The 22,567-nt window shown below is 45.1% G+C and overlaps 1 protein-coding gene and 1 pseudogene across 1 annotated transcript in view; both read right to left on the bottom strand.

The window, feature by feature from the left end:
• Window positions 1-22,567, bottom strand: part of LOC134485113 (meiosis regulator and mRNA stability factor 1-like) — a 43,836-nt gene that overhangs the window by 3,977 nt on the left and 17,292 nt on the right. Inside the window, 14 exon segments of the mRNA XM_087607131.1 lie at window positions 174-290; window positions 375-435; window positions 1,726-1,938; window positions 5,144-5,374; window positions 10,304-10,531; window positions 11,189-11,391; window positions 12,819-12,952; window positions 13,067-13,209; window positions 14,293-14,513; window positions 16,216-16,391; window positions 16,923-17,042; window positions 17,129-17,365; window positions 20,921-21,001; window positions 22,103-22,281. Coding sequence (XP_087463257.1) covers window positions 174-290; window positions 375-435; window positions 1,726-1,938; window positions 5,144-5,374; window positions 10,304-10,531; window positions 11,189-11,391; window positions 12,819-12,952; window positions 13,067-13,209; window positions 14,293-14,513; window positions 16,216-16,391; window positions 16,923-17,042; window positions 17,129-17,365; window positions 20,921-21,001; window positions 22,103-22,281 — 2,344 coding nt within the window.
• Uqcrb-ps1 (ubiquinol-cytochrome c reductase binding protein, pseudogene 1) lies at window positions 6,084-6,564 on the bottom strand (annotated as a pseudogene).

Here is a 22,567-nt window from a genome sequence, read left to right as displayed (position 1 = left end):
ATGCAGGCAAAATACTCATACACATAAAAATAAAATACATCTAAAATATTTAATATCTATTTAACTGTGATGAAATTGCCCACTGTTCTGTTTCCCCCACATGTCCCACCCCAAGCACCTCCTGACCTTTAAGGCTCTGTCTATGTCCTTGCTTTTCCTCTAGCACCTAGTACCTGTTCCAAGATGGAGTTCTGAGGCTAGATGGGATTCTGGCACCTCCAGGATCTGCCTGCTAACTGCAGGCTGGTGTTCATGATTGACAGGGAAAAGGTCAAATGAACTTAGCTGATCTAGAAGGCAAGAGTGCCCATCAGAGAGAAAGGTCAGTGAGAGAACCACAAGGGAGTCAGGGGAGGGGATGGGAGCTTACTTACTTTTCATGTCGTTTTTTAACACTACAATTCTCTTATGACCGTGTCCTTTTATCCACACCACCTGCACACAAGACGTACTCTGGTTAAGCAGTGGAAAAGGAGAGGAAAGAACCCTAACATTCAAGAAAGTGGGGCCTCTTGCGCCTGCCTCTCACATACCAGAGTGAGAACTCAATAAATGTCCTCAGGTTTCCTATGCTTTCTCTTAGCTTCTAAAGCAACGCTCCTCCTATTCAGCCAAGTCAGGGTGGAAGTCGGCCTTGTCTCCTAGGGCTCTCCACCTAACGCCTGCCCTCAGATTCCAGGAATTCTTCCACTCCTTCATCGGAGGCTGAGCACCTTCTGTCCCAAATGCTTGGACTCAAGAGGATTTTGGATCTGGGAATATCTGACTATATCTAGTGAGGTACCTTCCGGATCTGGGAGCACTTAGACTAGAAATTCAACTATAACTGAAAAACATATGACATAGCTTGAAGGCGCTTTAAATGAGTTTTTCCTTTTATTAATAGTGAAAAAGTGTTTTCACTGCAATCCATCGCAGGAGGTCAGGTGTGGGCTGTCTGCCCAGTGTGGTGTCAGGTTGCCTTAGAAGGTTTTAAAGTATTTTGGGTTTTAGAATTTGTTTTACCCCAGCTCAACTCCTTTACCAATACGTCATGGAGCCTGGGCAGCAGTCAGGATCCTGCATTAGCTTCTTCCCCTACTCTGCTCTCCCTCGGTTCTTCTGTGGACAGCAGTGATGCTTTCCAAAGGTAAAGCTGGGCTCCTCTGCCTTCTCCACAGTACAGGGAAGCCCATGCTGGAGGAGCAAGGCCTCGGAACAACTCCCACTCTGGGCCCTTGCACACTTGCACTTTTCACTTTTATTCTTTCACAGCAATCTCCCAGAGCGATTTCCTTGCCTCTCACTGCTGCTGGCTGTTCTTCATCGCGCGTGCCACATTATCTACCATGAAAACCTACGCCTCCCTGCTCTACAGTGACTCACAGACATCTGTGATGCTGCCCCTCCAGGGCTGCTATATGCTCAGGACGTGGGCCTTGCCTGGGCCATTCTCTATATCAACTGGGCTCAGGGGTCACAGCTCTGCTGCTCTAGCCACATCCCACTCAGGACATGGGCTTAGGGGTCCTGCCTGGTTAGGTGACCACTGAGCACATTTCTAAAAGGAAGGCCTGAAACTCACTCACTTGGCACACAGGAATAAAGGTTGATAAAAGTTACTGAGAAACACTAAACTCACCCATCTTATCTGGCAGCACTCAGGTAACACCTTACATCTCTGATCAGGAATCAGCAATGGCTCTTCAGGAAGACACTTTCCCAGAAGCTGAGGAAAACACCTACCTGTGGAATGGCTCCCAGTAGCTCCTCCACACTGCTGTAGCCATAAGTTTTGGGCTGCAGCGTTTCTCCGATATATTTGGTATAAGCCATGGCAAATTCATGAAGTAAAATCTGCTGGTAGTGATAGGTATGAAGCAAGGACCTCACATTCTTTGCAAACAAGAATAGGCTTGTGAGCGTCACACACTCTTCTGCCTTATCATTAGTAAAAACCTGGCCCAGAAGAAAGAGGAAGATTAGACACTTCCTGAGAGACTGGCCCTATCTGCTCTGGAGTGAGGCCTCCTGCCAAGAATACTCAGAAGGCCCCAAATCACCTTGGCTTCTAAAAGAACTTTAAAAGGGGCTCCCAGAAGAGTCCCCCAGGGGCTGGAGAATGGCTGTTCTTTCAGAGGTCCTGAGTTCAAATCCCAGCAACCACATGGTGATTTACAACCACCTGTAATGGGATCTGATGTCCTCTTCTGGTGTTGTCTGAAGACAGCTACAGTGTACCTATATATAATAAATAAATAAATCTTTTAAGAAAAAAAAAAAGGTCTCCCAGGAGACCCTCACGGCAAGGCTTAACAAGCCTAGGGAAATTTTGATTTCTCTGCAGGTGTAATGCTGTTGAAGCTTAAAGAAACTGGAAGAGCAGGGAAGAAAAGTAGGGAATCTGTAATCCCAATACAAGCAGACAGGAAAGGTGAGGCAAACCAGAGAGACACACACACAGCGGCTGTGGGTACTAGACTTCATCTCCCAGAGCATATGTGTGAGGCAGCAAACACACACACACACACACACACACACACACACAGAGACACACACAGACACACACACAGACACACACACAGACACACACACACACACACACACACTGTATATTTTGGTACTCAGCTTTTGAAACTGCACATGAGGACCGCAAAAAAACTGGCACTATAAAAATGTTTCTGAGGGCTGAAGAAATGGCTCAGTAGTTACAAGCACTAGCCACTCTTCCACAGGTCCTGAGTTCAATTCCTAGCAACCACATGGTAGCTTATAACTATCTATAAGGGATCTGATGCCTTCTTCTGTCATGCAGACGCACATGCAGAAAGAACACTCACACGCATAAATAAATAAATCTTTAAAATGATGTTTCTGAATCCCAACAATTAAAAAAGTACTTCGAGAGCAGGATTGGTCATGAATCCGAGGTGTTTGCAGCAGCCCTGCACCCTGCATTGCACACTCAGTGCCACCCACGCCACTCCAACAAGGGCTGCCCAGAAGCCCTAGCTAGGATTGCATCTGAGGTATGCTGTTAATAGCTGTGCTCTTCTGCTCATATCAGTTATTCAACTCTGAAAAACATTGAAGATGCTTTACATCCTAGAGTCTCGATGTCCAGCCGAGATTCCTTTACACGAAAACAAGCACATCCATCTCGATATACAAAACAAAATACCATTTTGTAAATGGTAAGGCACGCATACCAGTCATTTAAAAACAAGTTTTCTTATCATTTATGATCAAACAAATATTTGCTTTGTATAGCTGTCTTACATAGTTCCATACCAAGGGTTGAACTGCCAAAACTTAACCAGCTCTGTTTAGGCAGCGGATATGCTGACATTACCAGAAGGAGGGGCATCGCTAGTGTCACCAGGCCATGACAAGCTCTTTATCTTGATTCTCAGAACTCACATTTGGTAGAATGTGATTCACAGTTTTTAAAGTGTCTTGGGGCTGGGGTAAAGCTCAGCATAATGCCTACTTAGAACATCATTTAGAAAGCAAGAAGGACTTGGTTTCCTTTAATTCTTGACCTACCACATAGTCATGCGGGTTTGATTCCCAGCACAATAAACAAGAGCGATTTAAAAAAAAAAAAAGTAAACTATACCTTCTACCACATTTCTTTTTATGCCCTAAAACGTTTTGTTTGGTTTTCTAAAGCTGAAGTTGGGGCTGCAGGTTCAACAGGCAGGAGTAATATTCCGCTCGCAGAGGCCCTGGGTTTGGTTCCCAGCACCCACATGGCAGTTCACAACCACCTGAATCTCCAGTTCCAGAGCACACAAAACCTTCTTCCAGCCTCTATGGGCACCAGCTATACGTACAGTGTGCAAACAAACACTTATACACATAAGATTTAAACTGAAGGATCGCCCATTCAGAGCCGGCCCCACGTGTGGCCCACACATATACAGCCACCAAACTAGATAAGATGGATGAAGCAAAGAAGCGCAGGCCGATAGGAGCCGGATGTAGATCTCTCCTGAGAGACACAGTCAGAATACAGCAAACATAGAGGCGAATGCCAGCAGCAAACCACTGAACTGAGAATAGGACCCCCGTTGAAGGAATCAGAGAAAGAACTGGAAGAGCTTGAAGGGGCTCAAGACCCCATATGTACAACAATGCCAAGCAACCAGAGCTTCCAGGGACTAAGCCACTACCTAAAGACTATACATGGACTGACCCTGGACTCTGACCTCATAGGTAGCAATGAATATCCTAGTAAGAGCACCAGTGGAAGGGGAAGCCCTGGGTCCTGCTAAGACTGAACCCCCAGTGAACGTGATTGTTGGGGGGAGGGTGGTAATGGGGGGGAGGATGGGGAGGGGAACACCCATATAGAATTGGAGGGGGAGGGGTTGGGGGATGTTGGCATGGAAACCAGGAAAGGGAATAGCATTTGAAATGTAAATAAGAAATATCCAATTTAATAGAGATGGGAGGGAAAAGCAATAATCTTTAAAAATCTGCAGTTATCTCCTTTTTCAGGGTTAATTGACACCTAAAATTTTTTATCTTTTAATATTGTGTGTGCATGTGTGCTATGTATATACAGCTTCAAATGCCTCAGCAAGTGTACAAAGACAGCCACTCCTGGAAACTGATTTCCACGCACTTGCTACTGTGTGCGCGTTCGCAGGCACACGCACACAAACACACACCAGCACTTAAAGGAAAAGGGGAATGGAGAGAGATAGCTCAGCAGTTAACACTTGCTGCTCTTGAAAAGAACCTGGGTTCAATTCCCAGCACCTAAGTGATGAACCACCATTTGTAACGTAGCTCCAGTTCCCTGAGCTCTAAAGCCTTCTTTCCTTCTCAGTTCTGAGGGCACTAGGCACACATTTGATGCATGTATATGAATGCAAACAAGACACTTATACACATAAAATAATCTAACAGTAAATAATACATTTTTTTAAAAAAGAAAAAAAGGAGATTATGAATTTGAGAGAGAGCACATGGGAGGGGTTAAGGAGAGGAAATGGGAGAGAGATCGTATTTTAATTCAAAAAGATAAAAGCAAAAGAGGAAGAAAAACAGCCAGCCATTTGTAAGAGCTCTGGTGCCGCTCCAGCTCTGCACACACTAAGGTAGACCTAACCGAACTCGGGGCTGAGAAGCTTCTGATATGGACTCACACACATACCTCTACTAAAGAAGGCAGACTCTTCAGTAGCTCAGTCAAAGCCATGAATCCATAGTCACAGGGGTTGAGAGGAGTACTGTGAGTGGCTTCATAATGTCTCTTGAGCTCATCTACGGGAAGATAAGCATCTCCTTCCCAAGACATCAACAACAACAGCAACTGAACAGTGAGAGGCCGCAAAGACTTCCGGTTGACCAGTTGGATTTGTTTGCCAGACTCCGTATCAGCGACCTACAGAAAGGAGAATTCAAATCCAATTCAGATCGTCTCATTCAGGCTAAGGAGACCAATAGAGGAACTCACGCACACGCAGCAGTGCGTTTCTTGTTGATAGCAGACCAACACGTGGAAAGACACTAGAGCAGAAATTGTTTTCACCCTCCCTACAGCCCATAAGCCCAGACTCCACCTACTCATCTTAAAGAAATTTGGAAGACACTGCCATGGTTCTCTCTACTTCTGTGTTCTCCCTTCCTTGCTGCTTTCCCCGAAGGCAGAGGGACAGCAGGCCAGCTGGTGTGTCGTGGCTAAGCTAGTGGACACAGGGAAAGTTGCATTTTGTCTAGGTAGCCAAGAATAACCCTGAACTCAAGATCCTCCTTGTTTCTACCTCCCATGTGCCAGAACCACAGATGTGCACCACCACATCTGATTTGTGCAGCACAGGGAATTGAGCCGAAGGCTTAGTGTATGCTGAGCAAGCATTCAACCAACTGATCCACATCCCTCCCTAGTCCTGGCTTACCACCTTCCTGTCTACCTGAAATTCCCCCACCTGCACCACTAACGTCTTGGCCTGTGGATACTGGGGAGACCTGAACCTGTTATATATACCATGGCCTTTCAATCCCTCAACTTCTAATTGATTACACTACAGACACTTCTCCAGAGAGACACATTCCAGGCTCTGTCTTTACCCACTTCTTTTTTTTTTTTTTTTAACGGTTATAATAGGCATTTATTTAAAGTGAGGCATGTGTAGAGCAAATGATTCTTAAGTTGTGATTCAGGTTGAAACAATGTCATAAAATAGGGTGAGACCAGGCGCACCCACAGATCTTAACTACAGGATCACTTCTTCGCCCACTCTTCTCTCTCCTTTCTTTCCCGAATAACCTCTTTCAGATAGGGTTCAAGGTAGAATTTGTCCTCCTCATATTTTGTCCACTGATCCTTAGGCAAGATCTGATGCCTCATAGACAGGTCTAGGGCTCTCTTAATTCGAAACATTCTGTCATTATAAAGGTTCTCAGGCAGCCTTCTTATGGCTTCTTTTACATCTTCAGTTTCATGCATTGTGTCATCTCGCATTAACCCCAGTTTATTGAAGCCCGCTGCATTATAATACCACTTCCGGAAACCATCCAGCCACTTGCTTGATGCTGCAACTGCAGGTCGGCCCGCCATTTTGACCTAAGAGTCCTTTACCCACTTCTAAAGTGCACATTCTCACACATCATAGGGTGTCTGGGGTAGACATGGAATGGAAGACAGAAGCGATTCACTAATCATCCCTTCTCACTCTTTGTTAAGGAATGTAATCCACTGCCCTTAATTTCTCCCTTATTGTTAAGAAAAGGGCTGGAGAGATGGTTCGTTGGTTAGGAGCACTGGCTACTCTCCAGAGGATCAGGGTTCAATTCCCAGCATGGCAGATCACAATCATTTGTAACTCCAGTCCCAAAGGACCCAATGCCCTCTCTTCTGGCTTCCATGTGTTGTGGTTTGCCTTGGAGTTCTCTCTGAATTTGTAAAATAAAGGCAAGAGCTCGAGATTTGGGCAGAGGGAGGTGTCGGGAGCCAGAGGGGAGGAGTCATGAGGGGGAGGAGTCATGAGGGGGAGGAGTCATTAGGGGGAGGAGTCAGGAGGGGGAGGGGTCAGGGGAGGAGAAAGGAAAGAATCGAGGAGAGAGTCGTCGTGGGAGAAGGAGAAGCTGGAGACCTGGCAAATAAAAGGTGCAAGGGATGAGGGATTTGGGAGCTAGGAATAGGACAGTGTAGGGTGGATCTGCCCAATCTAGACGCTAGATTGTTTTCATATTAATTGAGTTGCGTTTTCTTTGTACGGGCCGATTCCGGTTGGAGAGGAAACTGCAACAAACTGCAACACCATGGGTACTGCATACATGTGGTGCACAGAAATACATGCAAGAAAAACACCCATATACATTAAAAAGTAATAAATAAATAAATAAATAAATAAATAACTATTCTTTGAAAACAGTTAATTCCGCTGGGCAGGATGAAGACCTAGCTAAGTGATAGGTGGGTTTATCATAAAACAATGTACTTTTCCTTTCCAGAATTTCCAACCCCAACCCATAAGCCAACAATGAGGCTCAGTTGCGTCTGCCCATCCTTCGGAGTCCTGATTTGGAAAATCCTAACTATTCCTTTTTCTTCTGTCTTTTCTTCCAGATAGGCCCGAGCCTAAGCATGTGCTCCCTCGTACTTTGTGCTTCCTTACATTTTCTGTAAAACTTCCCTCCCCACCAAGTGGCTTACCTCTGTGCCAGCTTCCCAAATGGCATGGCCGGCCCCCAACTCCTCCGTCATCCCCTTTCTCCAATCAGTGCTCTTCAAGGCACTGGAAGATGTACAGTCCGCCAGTCTGGGGACTTTTTCTTTAAAACTCTAAGTGACCTCCAGCTTCTATTTTGAATCTATTCTTGTTTTTGTCCATGAGACTGAGAACCCCAAGAGGCAACTCAGACTTCCCATTTCTCGCATAGCAATGAGGGCTCGGCCAGGACTCCTTAGGACACCTGGTGACACTCCTTGCTGCCTTTTGATTACATAAAGAGAGGAGAGGATGGATCTGTTCCTGCACCCCCTAGACAAGAGCTACTGTCTCCCCATCTTCTTCCAGGTGTCACACAACTCCTTTCCTCATGAACTTCTGCTTCTCCCCACACCCAGTACTGAGGACTGAAAGCTGGGCTTTGCAAGCTGGGCGAACTCTCTACTATTGAGCTTAACCCTAGTCTTTCTATTTTTATTTTTTTAAAGTTGGAGATAGGGTCTTGTTCAGTTGCTCAGGCTGGCCTTAAATTTCAAGTTTTCCTGCTTCAGCCTCCTTAGGCCCTGGGATTATAGGCCAGCCCTCTGTTACTCACTTTTCTGCCCATCTTAGCACTAAGGGGACACTAGTTCACTGGCACTCCTGTCAATAATTTAAGTTCTTCTGCCCCTTACGTCCCTTCCACTGTAGTCATCTGGCCAGCTGCCACCATGAACCCAGCCATCAGCTTCTGGACCTACAGCCAGATGACACACTCCTCCCTACCATTCATTTGTGGTGAGCACCAGCTTCCCAAGCGCACAGTGTCTTCCACGTCCCTGACTCCACAGTGTCACACTTTCTCTGGGCTCTCCTAGCCTAAGTTCTGATCCCTCTCCTCTTTTAACAGTCACCTTCCCTCGCTGAGGTCTTGTCTTTTACTGACTGTTGTAAAGAGTCTGCAGTAGCCCTGTGACCTGGTCCCAGGTTGACGGTGATTGGTAAATAAAGATGCCAATAGCTGGGCAGAAGAGGCACAAGTGGGGTTTGGGTTTCACGGGCTTGGAGAGAGAGGACCAGGAGGAGGGAGAGGGAGAGCTCTCATGGAAAAGGAAAACATGCAGGAGGGAGAAAGTGAGCTGCCGTGGGCTGAGGGCTGCCCAACCGGAGTTAAGAGCAGCCCAGGTGGAACACGGTGAACAGTGAGTGATAACCTGGGGTTATTGACAGGAAGGGAGATTCTAACAACAAGGAGGGGAGGCAGCTGCACAGCTGTTGGGCTGCCTAAGGCTATTGAAAAGTCCAAAGGCTGGGTGTTTCATCCAGGAACATAAATGGTATAAGGGAGATAAGAAATCCAGTACCAGGATTTACTACTTTTTCTACTACATTAACCTTCCACTTGATGGTAACGCAGCATCCTTTTCCTGGTGACCATTTAGTTCCTGGAGCCAGATTTCTTTTTATCAGATCCCATCCAACAGTCCCAGTTCCTGTGAAAGATTAAGGCAGTCCCTCCTCATGGCTCACCTCCCATCTCCTCCTCAGACTACTCCACAAGTGCTTCTTGCCTGTGTCTGCTCACGGCTCAAGTCATTGTTCTTTGGAACTTGTAAACCTACCCAATTGCAGTACCTGGACACCATCCCCCCGTGATTAGCTGTGGCTCTCTCCCACTTCCCCTCGCAAGCAAGCGAGCCAAAAGCTGCGGCAAATCCTGCTGCCGCTTTGCCTTGACTCTTCCTTGTTCGGTCTCCTCTAAGTGCTGTTCTCAGCAGCAAGACAGTCCCCTCCAGCTACCTAAGTCTCATGGAATGCCCCTGGTCACTCCCTTCCTATCTCCTGTAATGGTTCCCCCTCTAACCTGTCAGATTCCTTCCGTGCCTCTGACTGATGATGCACCACTTCCTGCTTCTCCCTTTCCAGTTTTTCCTCCTGGCAGTTTTTCCCCAGTCCTGTGCTGTAGACCTGCAGATGTTCTGGAAACCATGCAGCTGTCCTACCTATACGTGGGAGGGTCAGATTGGCATGGAAGGGCAGAGATGAGGAAGGTGCCCTCTAAAGGGGCTTTGCCAGGCTGGAGAGATGGCTCAGTGGTTAGAGCACTGACTGATCTTCCAGAGGTCCTGAGTTCAAATCCCAGCAACCACATGGTGGCTCACAACCATCTGTAATGAGACCTGATGCCCTCTTCTAGTGTGTCTGAAGACAGCTACAGTGTACTCACATACATAAAATAAAAAAGTAAATCTTTAAAGGGGCTTTGCCAACCACAAGGCCAATTTTGAGCTTGTGCTTGTTCTCGAGATGACTTCTAAATGAGTCAGGAAGCATGGAAGATACATGATAAAACCTCCCCAGGACCTTGTAGACAAAGAACTCTCTGGAAGGCTTACACTTCAGGCCAGCATGGCAGAGGTTATTCTACCCGAGTCTATGTTCCTAGGATAAAATGCAGATCAGAAAGATACAAAGGAAGACTATAGATCTAAAGTGCCAAAACTAAGCCACTTCCTAGTACCTATTAAGGTTTCAATGACGCCCGGCTATGAAGTATCAGCAAGCCCCACAGGGTACACACATCCGAAATGCTGTAGAGTACACACAGCACCTCCCACACACCATGCCACAGCCGTATCCATAAAAGGACACTGGCTTACCTTTACGACATGGCAGAGCTTCTGTGTCAAAGCTGAGACTGAACTGACATCATAGTCTTGGAGACGAAACGTATAACCAAAAGTTTTCGCATATTCTGTGAACAGGTCTGTCATCATGAGGCAGTTACCCTTTTGGGACCGCAAAAGCTTAACAAACTGGGCGGCTAGAGCTTTGAATCGCTCCCCTTCAGTCAAAGTCAGGATTTTCTCTTCTCCACATTCCAACACCTTAGAAACACAGAGGGCAGAAAGAGAGGTTTAAACACACGATTGCATGTAGAGTTAGGTGATGTGGAACACTGCACATTGCTCGCTTAAGACAGGAATGTGTTATAAAGCCACACTTTGGCAAAATCAAAGAGCTCTTCCTTCAGAATTCAAACACACATGTAAGACATTCTTTTTCCTGGCAGTAAACTCTGTTATGTATGTTGTATAACAACAAAAAGGTTTTAACATTTTTGGAGTCGAAGATAATGTTAATAAAACTAATAGAAATCCAGCCCTGCTTGGGGAAGAGCTCAGTATGAACATTCCCACTCCACTCTAAGGCAGTTTGGGAAGCACAGTGCTGCTAGAAAATATCCAGTTTAGTATTTAAACCGTCTCATCCTATTTTCGGTAATTACTCTCACACAAGCTGAAGATTAATTTTGATTATTCTTGCCGTTTAACCTAGGCTAGCTTCAATCACAGAATTCCCCAGGCTCTACCTCATGAATTCTGAGATTATAGAACAAATTGCACATTTACCTAAATTTACGAATTAGTTCAACAATACAGTTTTTCTGATGAGGCTATTTCTGATTCATAACTAAAAACAGTTAACATCTCCCTATAGACTGCTCAGAAAAACAGTTAAAGGATTGGACTCTCTTCACTTACTTGTAAAATCTCAGGTATGGCTTCCAAAAGTTCAAGCAACTTGGTAAATCCATAATATGCGAGTTTGCACTGCCGGCCAAAGTGGTGGTGGTAAGAGGGAATGAACTTGTTAAAGGGCATCCGGAAATGGGGCTGGTGACGCAGCAAGTCCACAACGTCTTTGGAGAACTGCTTTGTCCTTTCTATTTCATCCTGAGTTCGTTCTTTAAAAAACAAAGCACCTTATAAATCAGGCACCCACCCGCTCTGTTTAGTACCAACCCTGCAGGGGCTCTATCCGAGTCACAAGAGATCAGCTTTGCCTTGCCCAGTCACACAGCCCACAATAAACTTGGAACTCGCTTCTTGGAGCCAGTGCTCCTCATCCAGGCTAAGGCACAACCCTGGGAAACAAAGGTGCTACTGTGGAAGGTGCAAGACACCCTTGTCATCACCTTCAAGACAGAGACAATTTCTGTAAATCCTGTCCACTACACCTGTGTGAAGAAGATAGACACAGAAGCCTGGGTACCCCAACCAATAAGTGTTATTTCTGTGAAATCAGTAAGTGTTATTTCTGAACACTCACGTATTTTTTTGTTTATTCATTTGATCTCCAGTCAAAGGTTGTCAGCAGAAAGGAGTCATTAGGCATAAAAATTGTAACAAAACAAAAAAGTACTTAAATATTGATCTTCCTATCTGTTAATTTTTAAATTGATTGGAAAAGGACACTATTGTCTGTTTTAACTCTGGAAGCTTGTGACCTTAGGGACACAGAGACCCTCTCCCTGGGAATGGGCAGAATAAGGTGTCTCCCAGACTTAGCTGAACCATAACAAGTAGGAAGACAAATGCCACGTTCCTCTGTGTTTGTTTTCTTCCAAAATATGCACAGTGAAATAATACTCAGAGCTAATAGCTAATCTAATCAGCTCTCATAGACTCTAGAAACATGCACAGAGTTGAGAAGCATTTAACAAAATACTGGTTATGGCTTCTCTCCTTTGAGTAGATTCTTTGCCTGTCTGCCTGCCTGCCTTTTTTTTCTTCGAGACAGGGTTTCTCTGTGTATCCCTGGCTGTCCTGGAACTCACTCTGTAGACTAGACTGGCCTTGAACTCACAGAAATCAGCCTGCCTCTGCCTCCCAAGTGCTGGGTTAAAGACACCCCATAACCAGTGTGCTTTCTTACAGGGCACATGACTTCCCCTCTTCCAAAGAGCACAGGTTTTGTGCACCAGGTAATGTTACAAGCTGCACTTTCAAAGGAACCATTAAGAGCCACGGAAAGAGAGAGAAGAGTGCACCCCACCACCACCAACACACACACACACACACACACACACACACACACACACACACACACAATTAAAACAACTATTCCGTTTAAAAGTAAACGATGACTAAGCTCATGCCACAATCCCAGCACTTAGGAGACAGGTCAGAGTGTTACTACAAGCCTGGGCTACACTGTGAAGTCAGGTCTTAAAAGTACAAACAAGGGGTTGGGGATTTAGCTCAGTGGTAGAGCACTTGCCTAGCAAGCGCAAGGCCCTGGGTTCAGTCCCCAGCTCCGAAAAAAAGAATAAAAAAAAAAAAAAAGTACAAACAATAGCACCACTAAGATAGACAACACTCCTCTATATACCTCTTTTTCGGATACAAATGACCATGTTATCATCTTGTTGGGACAAGCAAATAGTTGTGTCTGGGATCTCTGATATTATATCAATCAAGTCACAAACACCATATTCCGTGACATCCCAGTCCTTTGAGAAACACCTATGTTTTAACATGGGAAATGGGCAAAGAATGAGTAAGTACAATCATTGCCACAGTAACAAGCTTTACAAAAAAACGGCTTTTTTTTTTTTTTAAAGCTTCCCATCAACTCACCAGTGATAAGCCTGTGAGAAATCTCTCACAGTGACCTGCTTGCTGGCCTGGGACTTGAGGAGTTTTAGTAAATCCTGAGTGAAGCGTTTCACCTGGGCCCTGTGAGTGAGGGTCAGCAGACGCTTGGAGCCCATTCCAAGGATCTGAAAATGAAATTTCTAATTACTTATACTATAAAGAACTCAAAAGATACATCAACCTTGTCTCCGTCTTTCTTGCTCTTATCACCTCAGGTCTATCTACCTCAAATATAATGCCTGCAATGTGAAATGGACACAATTTTAGTAAGTGCAGTTAGAAAGAACAATGACCCTGTCTGGTACCAAGATCATTTGTTTGCTTGTTTTCAAAGTGCCTCAAAAGGTCATGAGCACAAAGAGGAAGAGCACATGTTCGGTCTGGATAACTAATTTCATCTCTAAAAGACAGATGAAGTTTCAGGCTTTTTTAAACAAGTAGGAAATTATTAAAACACTGTATTCAGGGAAGTCATAGACAGTCTAGATAGGATCCAATAGACCGTAGCACAGTGACTAATGTCCAACTCCTGAAAGGTAGAGCACTTAACACCCTGGTAGGTACCAACTTTGTAAGTGTGTTATGCTCATAGCAGCCCTGTACACTAATGAGCATCATAAAGAACGCTGCTGGAAGCTTCCAGGGACTAAGCCACTACCCGAAGACTATACATGGACTGACCCCGGGCTCCAACCTCATGGGTAGCAATGAATATCCTAGTATCCAGTGGAAGGGGAAGCCCTTGGTCCTGCTAAGACTGAACCCCCAGTGAACGTGATTGTTGGGGGGAGGGCGGTAATGGGGGGAGGATGGGGAGGGGAACACCCATAGAGAAGGGGAGGGGGGTTAGGGGGATGTTTGCTTGGAAATTGGGAAAGGTAATAACAATTGAAATGTAAATAAGAAATAACCAATTTAATAAAGATGGAGAAAAGGGGGGGGGGAGGACGCTGCTGGAAAGTAGATGTCAGCCCCTAAAGACTAGAAGGAAAATGCCCATGGGCCTCTAAGGAATTCTTTTAGGATGGAAATTTGTAGTCTCTTGAAAACTTGAGTAGGCTCTTGCATTTTGAAACAAGCTCTTACAGGCTGTTTAGCATCAGACTTTCTGAGAGATGAGAACTATTTTGTTTGAGTCTTTAGTTGTAGAGCTGAAGTCACAGAAGAACCCTCCTTTCTTTAAATAGGTAACCCCTTGTATCCTTTACCTGCAACACATGAGGCACAGCTTCTAGTAGTTCAATCAGCTTGGAATAGCCATAGTCTGAAACCCGGCACTGCTTTCCGAAATGGTGATGGTACGAAGGGATGAAGTTACTGATCGGTAGCATGCAGGATGGTTGGTTCTTTAGTAAATCAATGACTTCTCTGCTGAACTGAATCAGCTGAGGATTTGTCACAGGGCTTTTAGAACGAAGAAGCCAGGGGTCTAGGAAAGAAAAGCACCCTGAGGCCTTAGGCACGATTTCCCTCGCTCAAGGACTGTTTCATACACTTAGCTCAGGATCCCTGTGCAGCTGTTTCAAGTTTCAGCTTCTACAGGCAGGCACCACAGAATCACATGACCAGACCCTCTTACTACGGGCAGGCAAACCATTTGCCTTAATTCTCAAAAGGTGTCAAAAAAATAGAAGACCACAGAGCACTCTGGGGTTATGTGAAGGTGAACAAGGGCTCCCCAGACTACACTGGCAATATTTCAAGAATCCATTTGTAATTTACTCATCATATTTCTCCCACAGACACCATATAGATAGGCACCAGGAAGGCGGCCCATGAATTATCCAATAGTGGAGCTGAAATTTTACCCAGAAAGCTATGGGAAACAGTAATCTGGTAACAGGATGGGAAACGGAGGCGGAACCAGATCGATCCACCTACCTCATTACAGCCCTAGAAGGACTGGACCATCCTATGAAGACACATTCACAGCAATATTCCTGCCTGTCTCTTAAATGCTAAAAAAAAGAGGTCTGCACCATCAAGTTTTTAAACACCTGAAAAAAAGCTCTATCAAAAAAAAAAAAAAAAAAAAAAAAAAAAAAAAAGGTGTTGCAGAGATGGCTCAGTGGTTAAGAGCACAGGCTGCGGGGTTGGGGATTTAGCTCAGTGGTAGAGCACTTGCCTAGCAAGCGCAAAGCCCTGGGTTCGGTCCCCAGCTCCGAAAAAAAGAAAAGAAAAAAAAAAAAAAAAGAGCACAGGCTGCTCTTCCAGAGGACCCAGGTTCACTTCTCAGTACCCACATGGCAGCTCACAACTGTCTGTAACTCCAGTTTCAGAGCTTCTGACGCCCTCACACGGACATTCATGGAGGCAAAACACCAATGAACATAAAATACAAATAAATTATTTTTTTAAAAAAATCCTAAGTAGTGCTAGCATAGTGATAAATGTCCTTAATCTCTGCACTGGGGCAGGGGAGGCTTTCAGCCTTTCAGGATTATGAGTTTAAGACAAGCCTTGATTACATAAGTAAGATACCATCTCTGGTAATAATGATAATGAAGATGATAAAAAAAGCTAAAAAAAAAAATCAGATGAAAATCTTTATGGAGAAGTAGAAGGAAGAAGTTTGTGGACTCAGCACAAGAGGGAGGTTGGGAGCCTCCCGTGGACCTGTGCAGCCTAAGACAGAGAGGAGAAGTCAGGTTTAGGAAGGAGCTTCTGTCCAGGGCTCCCCCGGAGCTGCTGACACAGGCCAGGCTTCCAGTCACCCTTCTACCTTTAAACAGAGGTGCAAGCCTAAGAAGGAAGACACATTGGGGCCAAAGAAAAGGAAGAGAGAGTGAGTGTGTGTGTGTGTGTGTGTGTGTGTGTGTGTGTGTGTGTGTGTGTGTGTGTGTATACACTCATGTATGTGGGAGCTGTTGATCCTGGTATTCAAACTCAGGTTTTCAGACTTCATGGTGGGTGCCTTTACTCTCTGAGCCATCTTGCTGGCCCAATTTTGGCATCTTCAGAAGTCAGGTTCTACCAAGTCCTTAACACATCTGGGAAGTTTTAAGATTAAAGGGGACACTTCGGTGAAAATGGTGCTACTGCTTGAAATCAAAGCCAGAGAGAGCTTCCTCCTGTCCTCCCTGTAGACAGGTGGGAGCTTAGGGCTCAACCTCTGACACTGGCCCACCTACCAGTGTTGGGAGATGGGGGCTTGTTGTGAATCCACTTCACTACTTTGACGCCATTCGGAGCAGTGGCAATGTTCACTCCTGGAATGCAGGTGATGAAGTGCTCTAAGGGGACACCCTTGTGGCTGTCTTGTGTAAATTCTAGGTCACCAAACTCCGCGGCATAGCAATCTGGAAAGCTGAAGGGATGAACGGTTATGTGAGAATAAGGAAAAGGGCAGTGCAGGCAGCTGCAGCAGGCTTTAACCAGTGTATCTGGTGAGAAGTAGCTGCTGTACACATTCTAAGAGCTGTAGACATCCCTGGGCAGTGTTCAGTAGGGAATTAGATAAAGCACTGTGGGTTGTCAAGGCCACCAAATCTCAAAGTTGGCCTTTGTCTGTGGCCCAGAGTGGTTCAATATACTCTAACGATAGAACTCCTTTCCAGCCTTGGCACCTGAACACAGGTGAAATGGTGCACTCTCGGGGCACTTGTGCAGCTTTCAAATTGGAAGCATCTCTCTCCTGCAATGAAGAAACCGTTCTCACTTTGATGTTTGTGAAATCCAACATAAACCCAGGTTCTTGTTGAGATACTAAGTGCATGATCCATTTCTCAAAGGCTCAACCCTAGGACAGAGCCCTCCTTCTACTCCTGGCTTCCATCAGTAGGCAGACTTCAGGAATGACCCTACGAGCACTCTACTCCCAGTGGCTAATGTGGCTCACCTCAGCAAAGGCACAGTGCCCTCGTGGGTCTGCAGGAGACTATGAACTTGAGGTGCGAACACTTTCAAAGAGAGAACCACAAAAGGAACCTTGTAAGAGTCTGGGTCAAACACAAGTTCACTGCAGGAAAGACAGCAAACGGTGAGCGGACTTCTCAGGCGTGGAAAGCATTCCCTGCTCAGACTTTTTGGAGGGCCTTGATGTACCTGAAGTCCTTGTTCGAGCAGTGCTGCTTGCAGACAGGTTCGTGATACTCCAATTGTTCAAAGACAACTAGGCTGCAGTTTGTAGAGGAGCCATCATGAGACTGGGAAGAGCCCAGTGGGTTCTGGTGGGCCTGGCTACTGGGTAAGAGACACACAAGCCGCCCATTTCCCTGTTGACGGATTGCAATCGTGTCTGTTAATTTGTATAAATCAGACACATTTAACTTGTGTCCATACCTAAGAACAGGAAAGAGATCTTGGTTTAGAATGCTTTCCTTTGATTATGTAGGAATACCTGACCAGCTTAAGAAAACACAGAATGGCTTTCCCATCTCTCCAAGAGTAAAATGAAACTATTGACTGAGTTCGCTCACTCACTCTTGAAGCCACATGGCTCCCTGCCAGCTACAACAGTACTACCATTTCATAGCTCCTTCCCATGCCAGTGTCCAAGATGCTCTCAACATGTGTCACCTCCAACCACTGCCCCCTGAAATGTACTCCCTTAGAAACCTGTTCGCACCACACTGACCTCAACTTTGGACCACTGTCCTCTGTACCTGGACTCAAGCCTGACCTGGACCTGCTATAGCTGGAGCATAATGGCCCAGGATGCAGAGAGATTTGAATTCACATGCTGCCTCTACTTCAGCCTTTTATAAACTTAGTTAAGATACACAACCAGCTTGAGTCTCAATTTTGCCAACTTTGAATATTGTGATAACTTGCATCCCATCTGCTAAGTGAAGGCTGAGTATGACTAGGCCTGGGTATTAGTAATTCCTTCCTACCTCTCCAGGTTCTATTCCCAGTGTCCTACAACCATCAAGCTTTTTCTCTACCAACACCAGTCCCCAGAGTCTCCCCACATAGGGAGATATGCGTTCTCCCTGTGCTCTCTTATTCTTAGTCCTAAACTCCTTTAGAGTGAAACTAACTAACCTCTGAGGATTGACATCTATTCAGGCTCTAGCCCCTTCCTCCTTCCAGGCTCTAAGTCCTCAAACCTCACCCCACCATTCCCCAGTGTCTGGCATGTTCTCTTTCCACATACTTTCCTTCTTTACCCTTACCCTCTGGGACCTTGCCAGATTCTTTGGCCTTCCGTCCAGTTCTCCCTCCCTTCCACCTCTTCTGGTTCTACCTGATTCCCTGCCCATCATAAACAATGCCTCTTCATCAAATAGCAGCTTTTACTTTCAGAGTCAACATCTTTCACACGGAGCCTACAAAATAGCACTCCAACTCTCTATATCAAGACTCCAAGGACGCCCTGGAACTTTTATGTCCAAAACCAAGACCGAACACAACCTTCTACTCAACAAACTGCTTCCTGTTTAACTGTCCCACGTTTTACCCTGCCATCTTGCTTCCTACCCAGCACCAGTACTTTAAAAGAAGGACTGTCTTTAAAAATTATTTTTAATGTGTATACATGTTTTGCTTACATGTATGTCTGTGCACCACATGTCTACCTTGAGACCCTAGGAGGTCAGAAAAGGGCATCAGATCCACTGGAGATAGTTATAAGTAGCTGTGAGCCACCATGTGGGTGCTGGGAATTGAATCTGGGTCTACTGCAAGAGCAGCCAGTGCTCCTCCTAACTGCTGAGCCATCTCTCTAGTTTAGTGGTTCTCAACCTTAATGCTGTGACCCTTTAATACATACATTCCTCATGTTGTAGTGACCCCAACCCGTAAGATTATTTTTGTTACTACTTCATAACTGTAATCTCGCTACTGTTATGAATTGCAATGTAAATATCTGATATGCAGGATATCTGGTATGTTACCCCTGTGAAAGGGTCATTCAACCCCCAAAGAGGTCACTACATACAGGTTGAGAAGAAATTTTTGAGAGATGGCTCAGCAGTTAGGAGTATAGAGCAAGCTCACAAATGCCATTGGAAGAGTAATAAACTACTATGCAAAACAAAATAAGGAAGACTTAGCTTTGGAAGCTATGGTGATCTGAGAGAAAACGGTCCCCATAAGCTCTTACCAAGTGGTACTATTCAGAAGTGTGGCCCTGTTGAAGGAGGTGTAGCCTTGTGAGAGTAAGTACATCAGTGGGGCTAGGCTTTGAGGTTTCAGATGCTCAAACCAGACACACACACACACACACACACACACACTCTCTCTCTCTCTCTCTCTCTCTCTCTCTCTCTCTCTCTCTCTCTGTGTGTGTGTGTGTGTGTGTGTGTGTGTGTGTCTTCTTGTAATCTGGATGTAAAACTCTCAATGACAACAATGAACAAAACAAGCTCCAATTAAATGTTTTCTTTTTTAAGAGCCGCCATAGTCACGGTATCTCTTCACAGTAATAGAAACCCTACCTAGACAGAAGTTGCTAAGCAGAATAAAGGGATTGGTGACCTCAGGGCAAGACCCTCACCCAGTTAAACTTCCACTTTGTGAAAAGAAACTAAAAGGTAAAAAGGAACTAAAGAAAACTTACAGACTGGCATTTAATCCCAGCACTCAAGGCAGAGGCTGGTTGATCTTTGAGTTGGAGGTTAGCTTGGTCTACAGAGTGAGTTCCCGGAAGCTAGGCTTAGGAAGAAAGAAATCATTGAAAACTGAAAGCTGGTGAAAATGTAATTGAATAAGGGGACCATATTCCAGGCCCAAGAAGCAGCAGAATTTGGCAGCTTTGGCCACATGGTTCTGAGTTAGACTCAAGGATAGAAGAAAGTTCTTGCCAAGACTAAGGAACACAACAAAAGCCAAGCATATGTCAGAGGAGTGTCTCTGCATGAAGGCATAAAAATGCCATTGTATGAAGCTGACACCCGGATTGCATGGAGACCCCAAAATATTGGAGATGCCAAAGCCATGAGATACTTTCTGAGGAAACCTGCTAAGAGTGGGTGGAACCAGCCCAAGAGAAAGAAGTGTACTGCAGTCAACAAAGCTGAAAGAAGTTGGAGATCTGAAGAATGTTTTGACATCAGACGTGGGTCAGGGGAGTTTGGAGTTTGCCTGGCTGGTTTTCAGTCTTGCCTTGGTGCAGTATTTCCTCATTATATCCTATTCCTCCCTTTTGGAATAGCAAGGTATAGTCTGTGCCACTGTATGTTAGAAGCATGTGACCTGCCTTTTAACTTGATTTTCCAGATTACAGTTAAAAGAGATTGCCATGAGTATCAGAGACTTTGAACAGTGGAGTATTGAGATTGTGAAAGACTGGGGACTTTTGAGGTTGGAGTAAATGCATTTTGCATTACAATATGGCTACAAGTCTATGGGGTGGGCAGGGAGTAGAATGTAGTGGTTTAAATGAAAATGGCCCTTATATATGTCCTTGTTGGAATAGGTGTGGCCTTGTCAGAAAGAGGTGTGTCAACTAAGGGTAGACTTCAAGGTTTCAGAATCTCAAGCCATGTCCAATGTCTATCTTCCTGCGGCCCAGGTACTCAGATGTAGAACTCTCAGCTACCTCTCTCTAGCATCATGTCTGCCTGCATGCAACCATGATGACAAGAGACTAAACTTCTGAAACTGTAAGCCAGCCCTAATTTAATGTTTTCCTTTAGAAGATCGGCCATTGTCACGGTGTCTCCTCTCAGCAAGAACACCCTAACCACAACAGGAACTTAAGTCTAAATTTTCTTAAAAAAAAAAAAAAGTTGTTAAAAAAATGTTAGATTCAAATTTCCAGTCTAAACAGCACAATCTGCTTTTCATTCCCTAGTGAGAAGCGCCCGCCTTAAGGGCGAGCATGGCAGCTTTTTTGCACGGAAGTTACCGGTCACTCGTGCATCAGCAGAACAATAAGTGGAACTTACTTACTTCTTTTCATAGATGTCTATGAATTTAAAGAGATTCAAACAACAGGCAGGAGCGTCCTGAAGAATAGATATTGTTTCTGTACTGTGGGACAAAATCCATGAGTTAGAGAACAGGCCACTCCCAGATATTACAAAGTATATTTTTTAAAGATTCATGAAATTAACACAATGCCAAGCAAAGTAAACTTACTAGTTCCTAGATGTTACAGTTTACTTTTCAGAAAAGTTAAAAGGAAAACCAAGAGGATTTTTGGGACAAGCCATGGAAAATGATCAATTCGTTCCCTGGGATTCCCTGGGACTCAGGAACGCCATGTCCCACATCTGTGTAGCAGAAAACCGTGGGCTGCCCTAAGGACAGGGGACATACACACTGGGTTTTTAACTCAAAGCGAAGGTAGAATAGCTTGAATTATCTCTTGCCGTGTGTGGCTTATGTGTTAGATGGATGGGACGGGAATTTCTGCGTGTGAGTAGACGTGCAACTGGACATAGTGTCATCTCCATGACCCTTTACAAAAAAGGTACTAAAAAGACTCAAAGACAAACAAAAAGCCCAACCCATAAAGGTGATTAGCCAGGAACCACAGAATTAGCGGTTTTGCTCCATTTCTCTTCTTTCCCCAAACACTGCAAAAACCTGATTACTTTTATTCTAAGAAACAATAACAACAAACAAAAAATACCCACGACTTTAAATACTAGCCACGTCCAAATCACAGCGAAGACCCCTGATCTTCCAAAGCTCAGAGTGAATCTTCTTTCACTCGCTCCTCAAAGCAGCATGAGGACCTGCTATTCAGAGTTGCAAGAGCTTTCCCTGACTCGGCCAGCAGAAAGACTCTGCACTGGGATTCCGAGGCCGGACTGTTGTATACCTTTCAGGACTCTGTGCTTTACTGTAGAGGTCTGCGAGTCTTAGAACCTGTTCTGGGTATGCAGCCTGCTACTTCACTCCCAAGGGCCCGCCAAGTGCGAGCTGTGTTTGGCTTTTGCTTAACGACTGGAACAGGAGCCGGGGGGCAGATTTCAAACCCTATCAATTCACAGTAACCATACATTGCATATTGCAATCTAGGAGGAATGGAAATGTGATTTAAAAAATCTATTTTTATTATTTTCAAACCATCTGAAGGTCAAGTTGTTATGTCCTGAAGTGTGTGACTAGGGTGTTGGTTTTTACCGGAGTAAAGCGAGTGACTTGTTGGCAGCTCCTGTGGAGAGAGAGACCAGGATCTTCTTGCTGCCGATTTTGTGCCTGTGAAGGCTGTTCATGGCGCAGATTGCATCATGCAGGCTTCTCATCTGCACGAAGGCCTTGAGCTGGTAATCAGTGTGGGGACTGAGCTCAACACTCTTCACCTGCAGCAGGACAAAATAGAACAGCACTGCCAGTATCTACCTCGAGCCTGTCGACTTCGAAAGTTAAAGTGAACTGTTGGGAAATGTGTTAGCAGACGTCAAGGCTTGCACAAGGTTAACTTGTCTGAATGAGATATTGCAGGTGACAAAATGAAAGAGGTCTTCAAAGAAGCTCTCCTGGCCAGTTTGCCTTTTTGCTCTGGTACATACCGTTCTCAGAGGCAGACTCAGGGAGTTTCTCCAACGCTGCAAAACATCAGGTCTATAAAAGGGGTTTGTTTGCTTG

Source organism: Rattus norvegicus, chromosome 1 (genome assembly GCF_021556685.1).
Source record: "Rattus norvegicus strain SHRSP/BbbUtx chromosome 1, alternate assembly SHRSP_T2T, whole genome shotgun sequence".
Lineage (NCBI taxonomy): Eukaryota > Metazoa > Chordata > Mammalia > Rodentia > Muridae > Rattus > Rattus norvegicus.
Note: the sequence above shows the minus strand (reverse complement) of the source record. Positions and strands in the feature narration are given on the sequence as shown.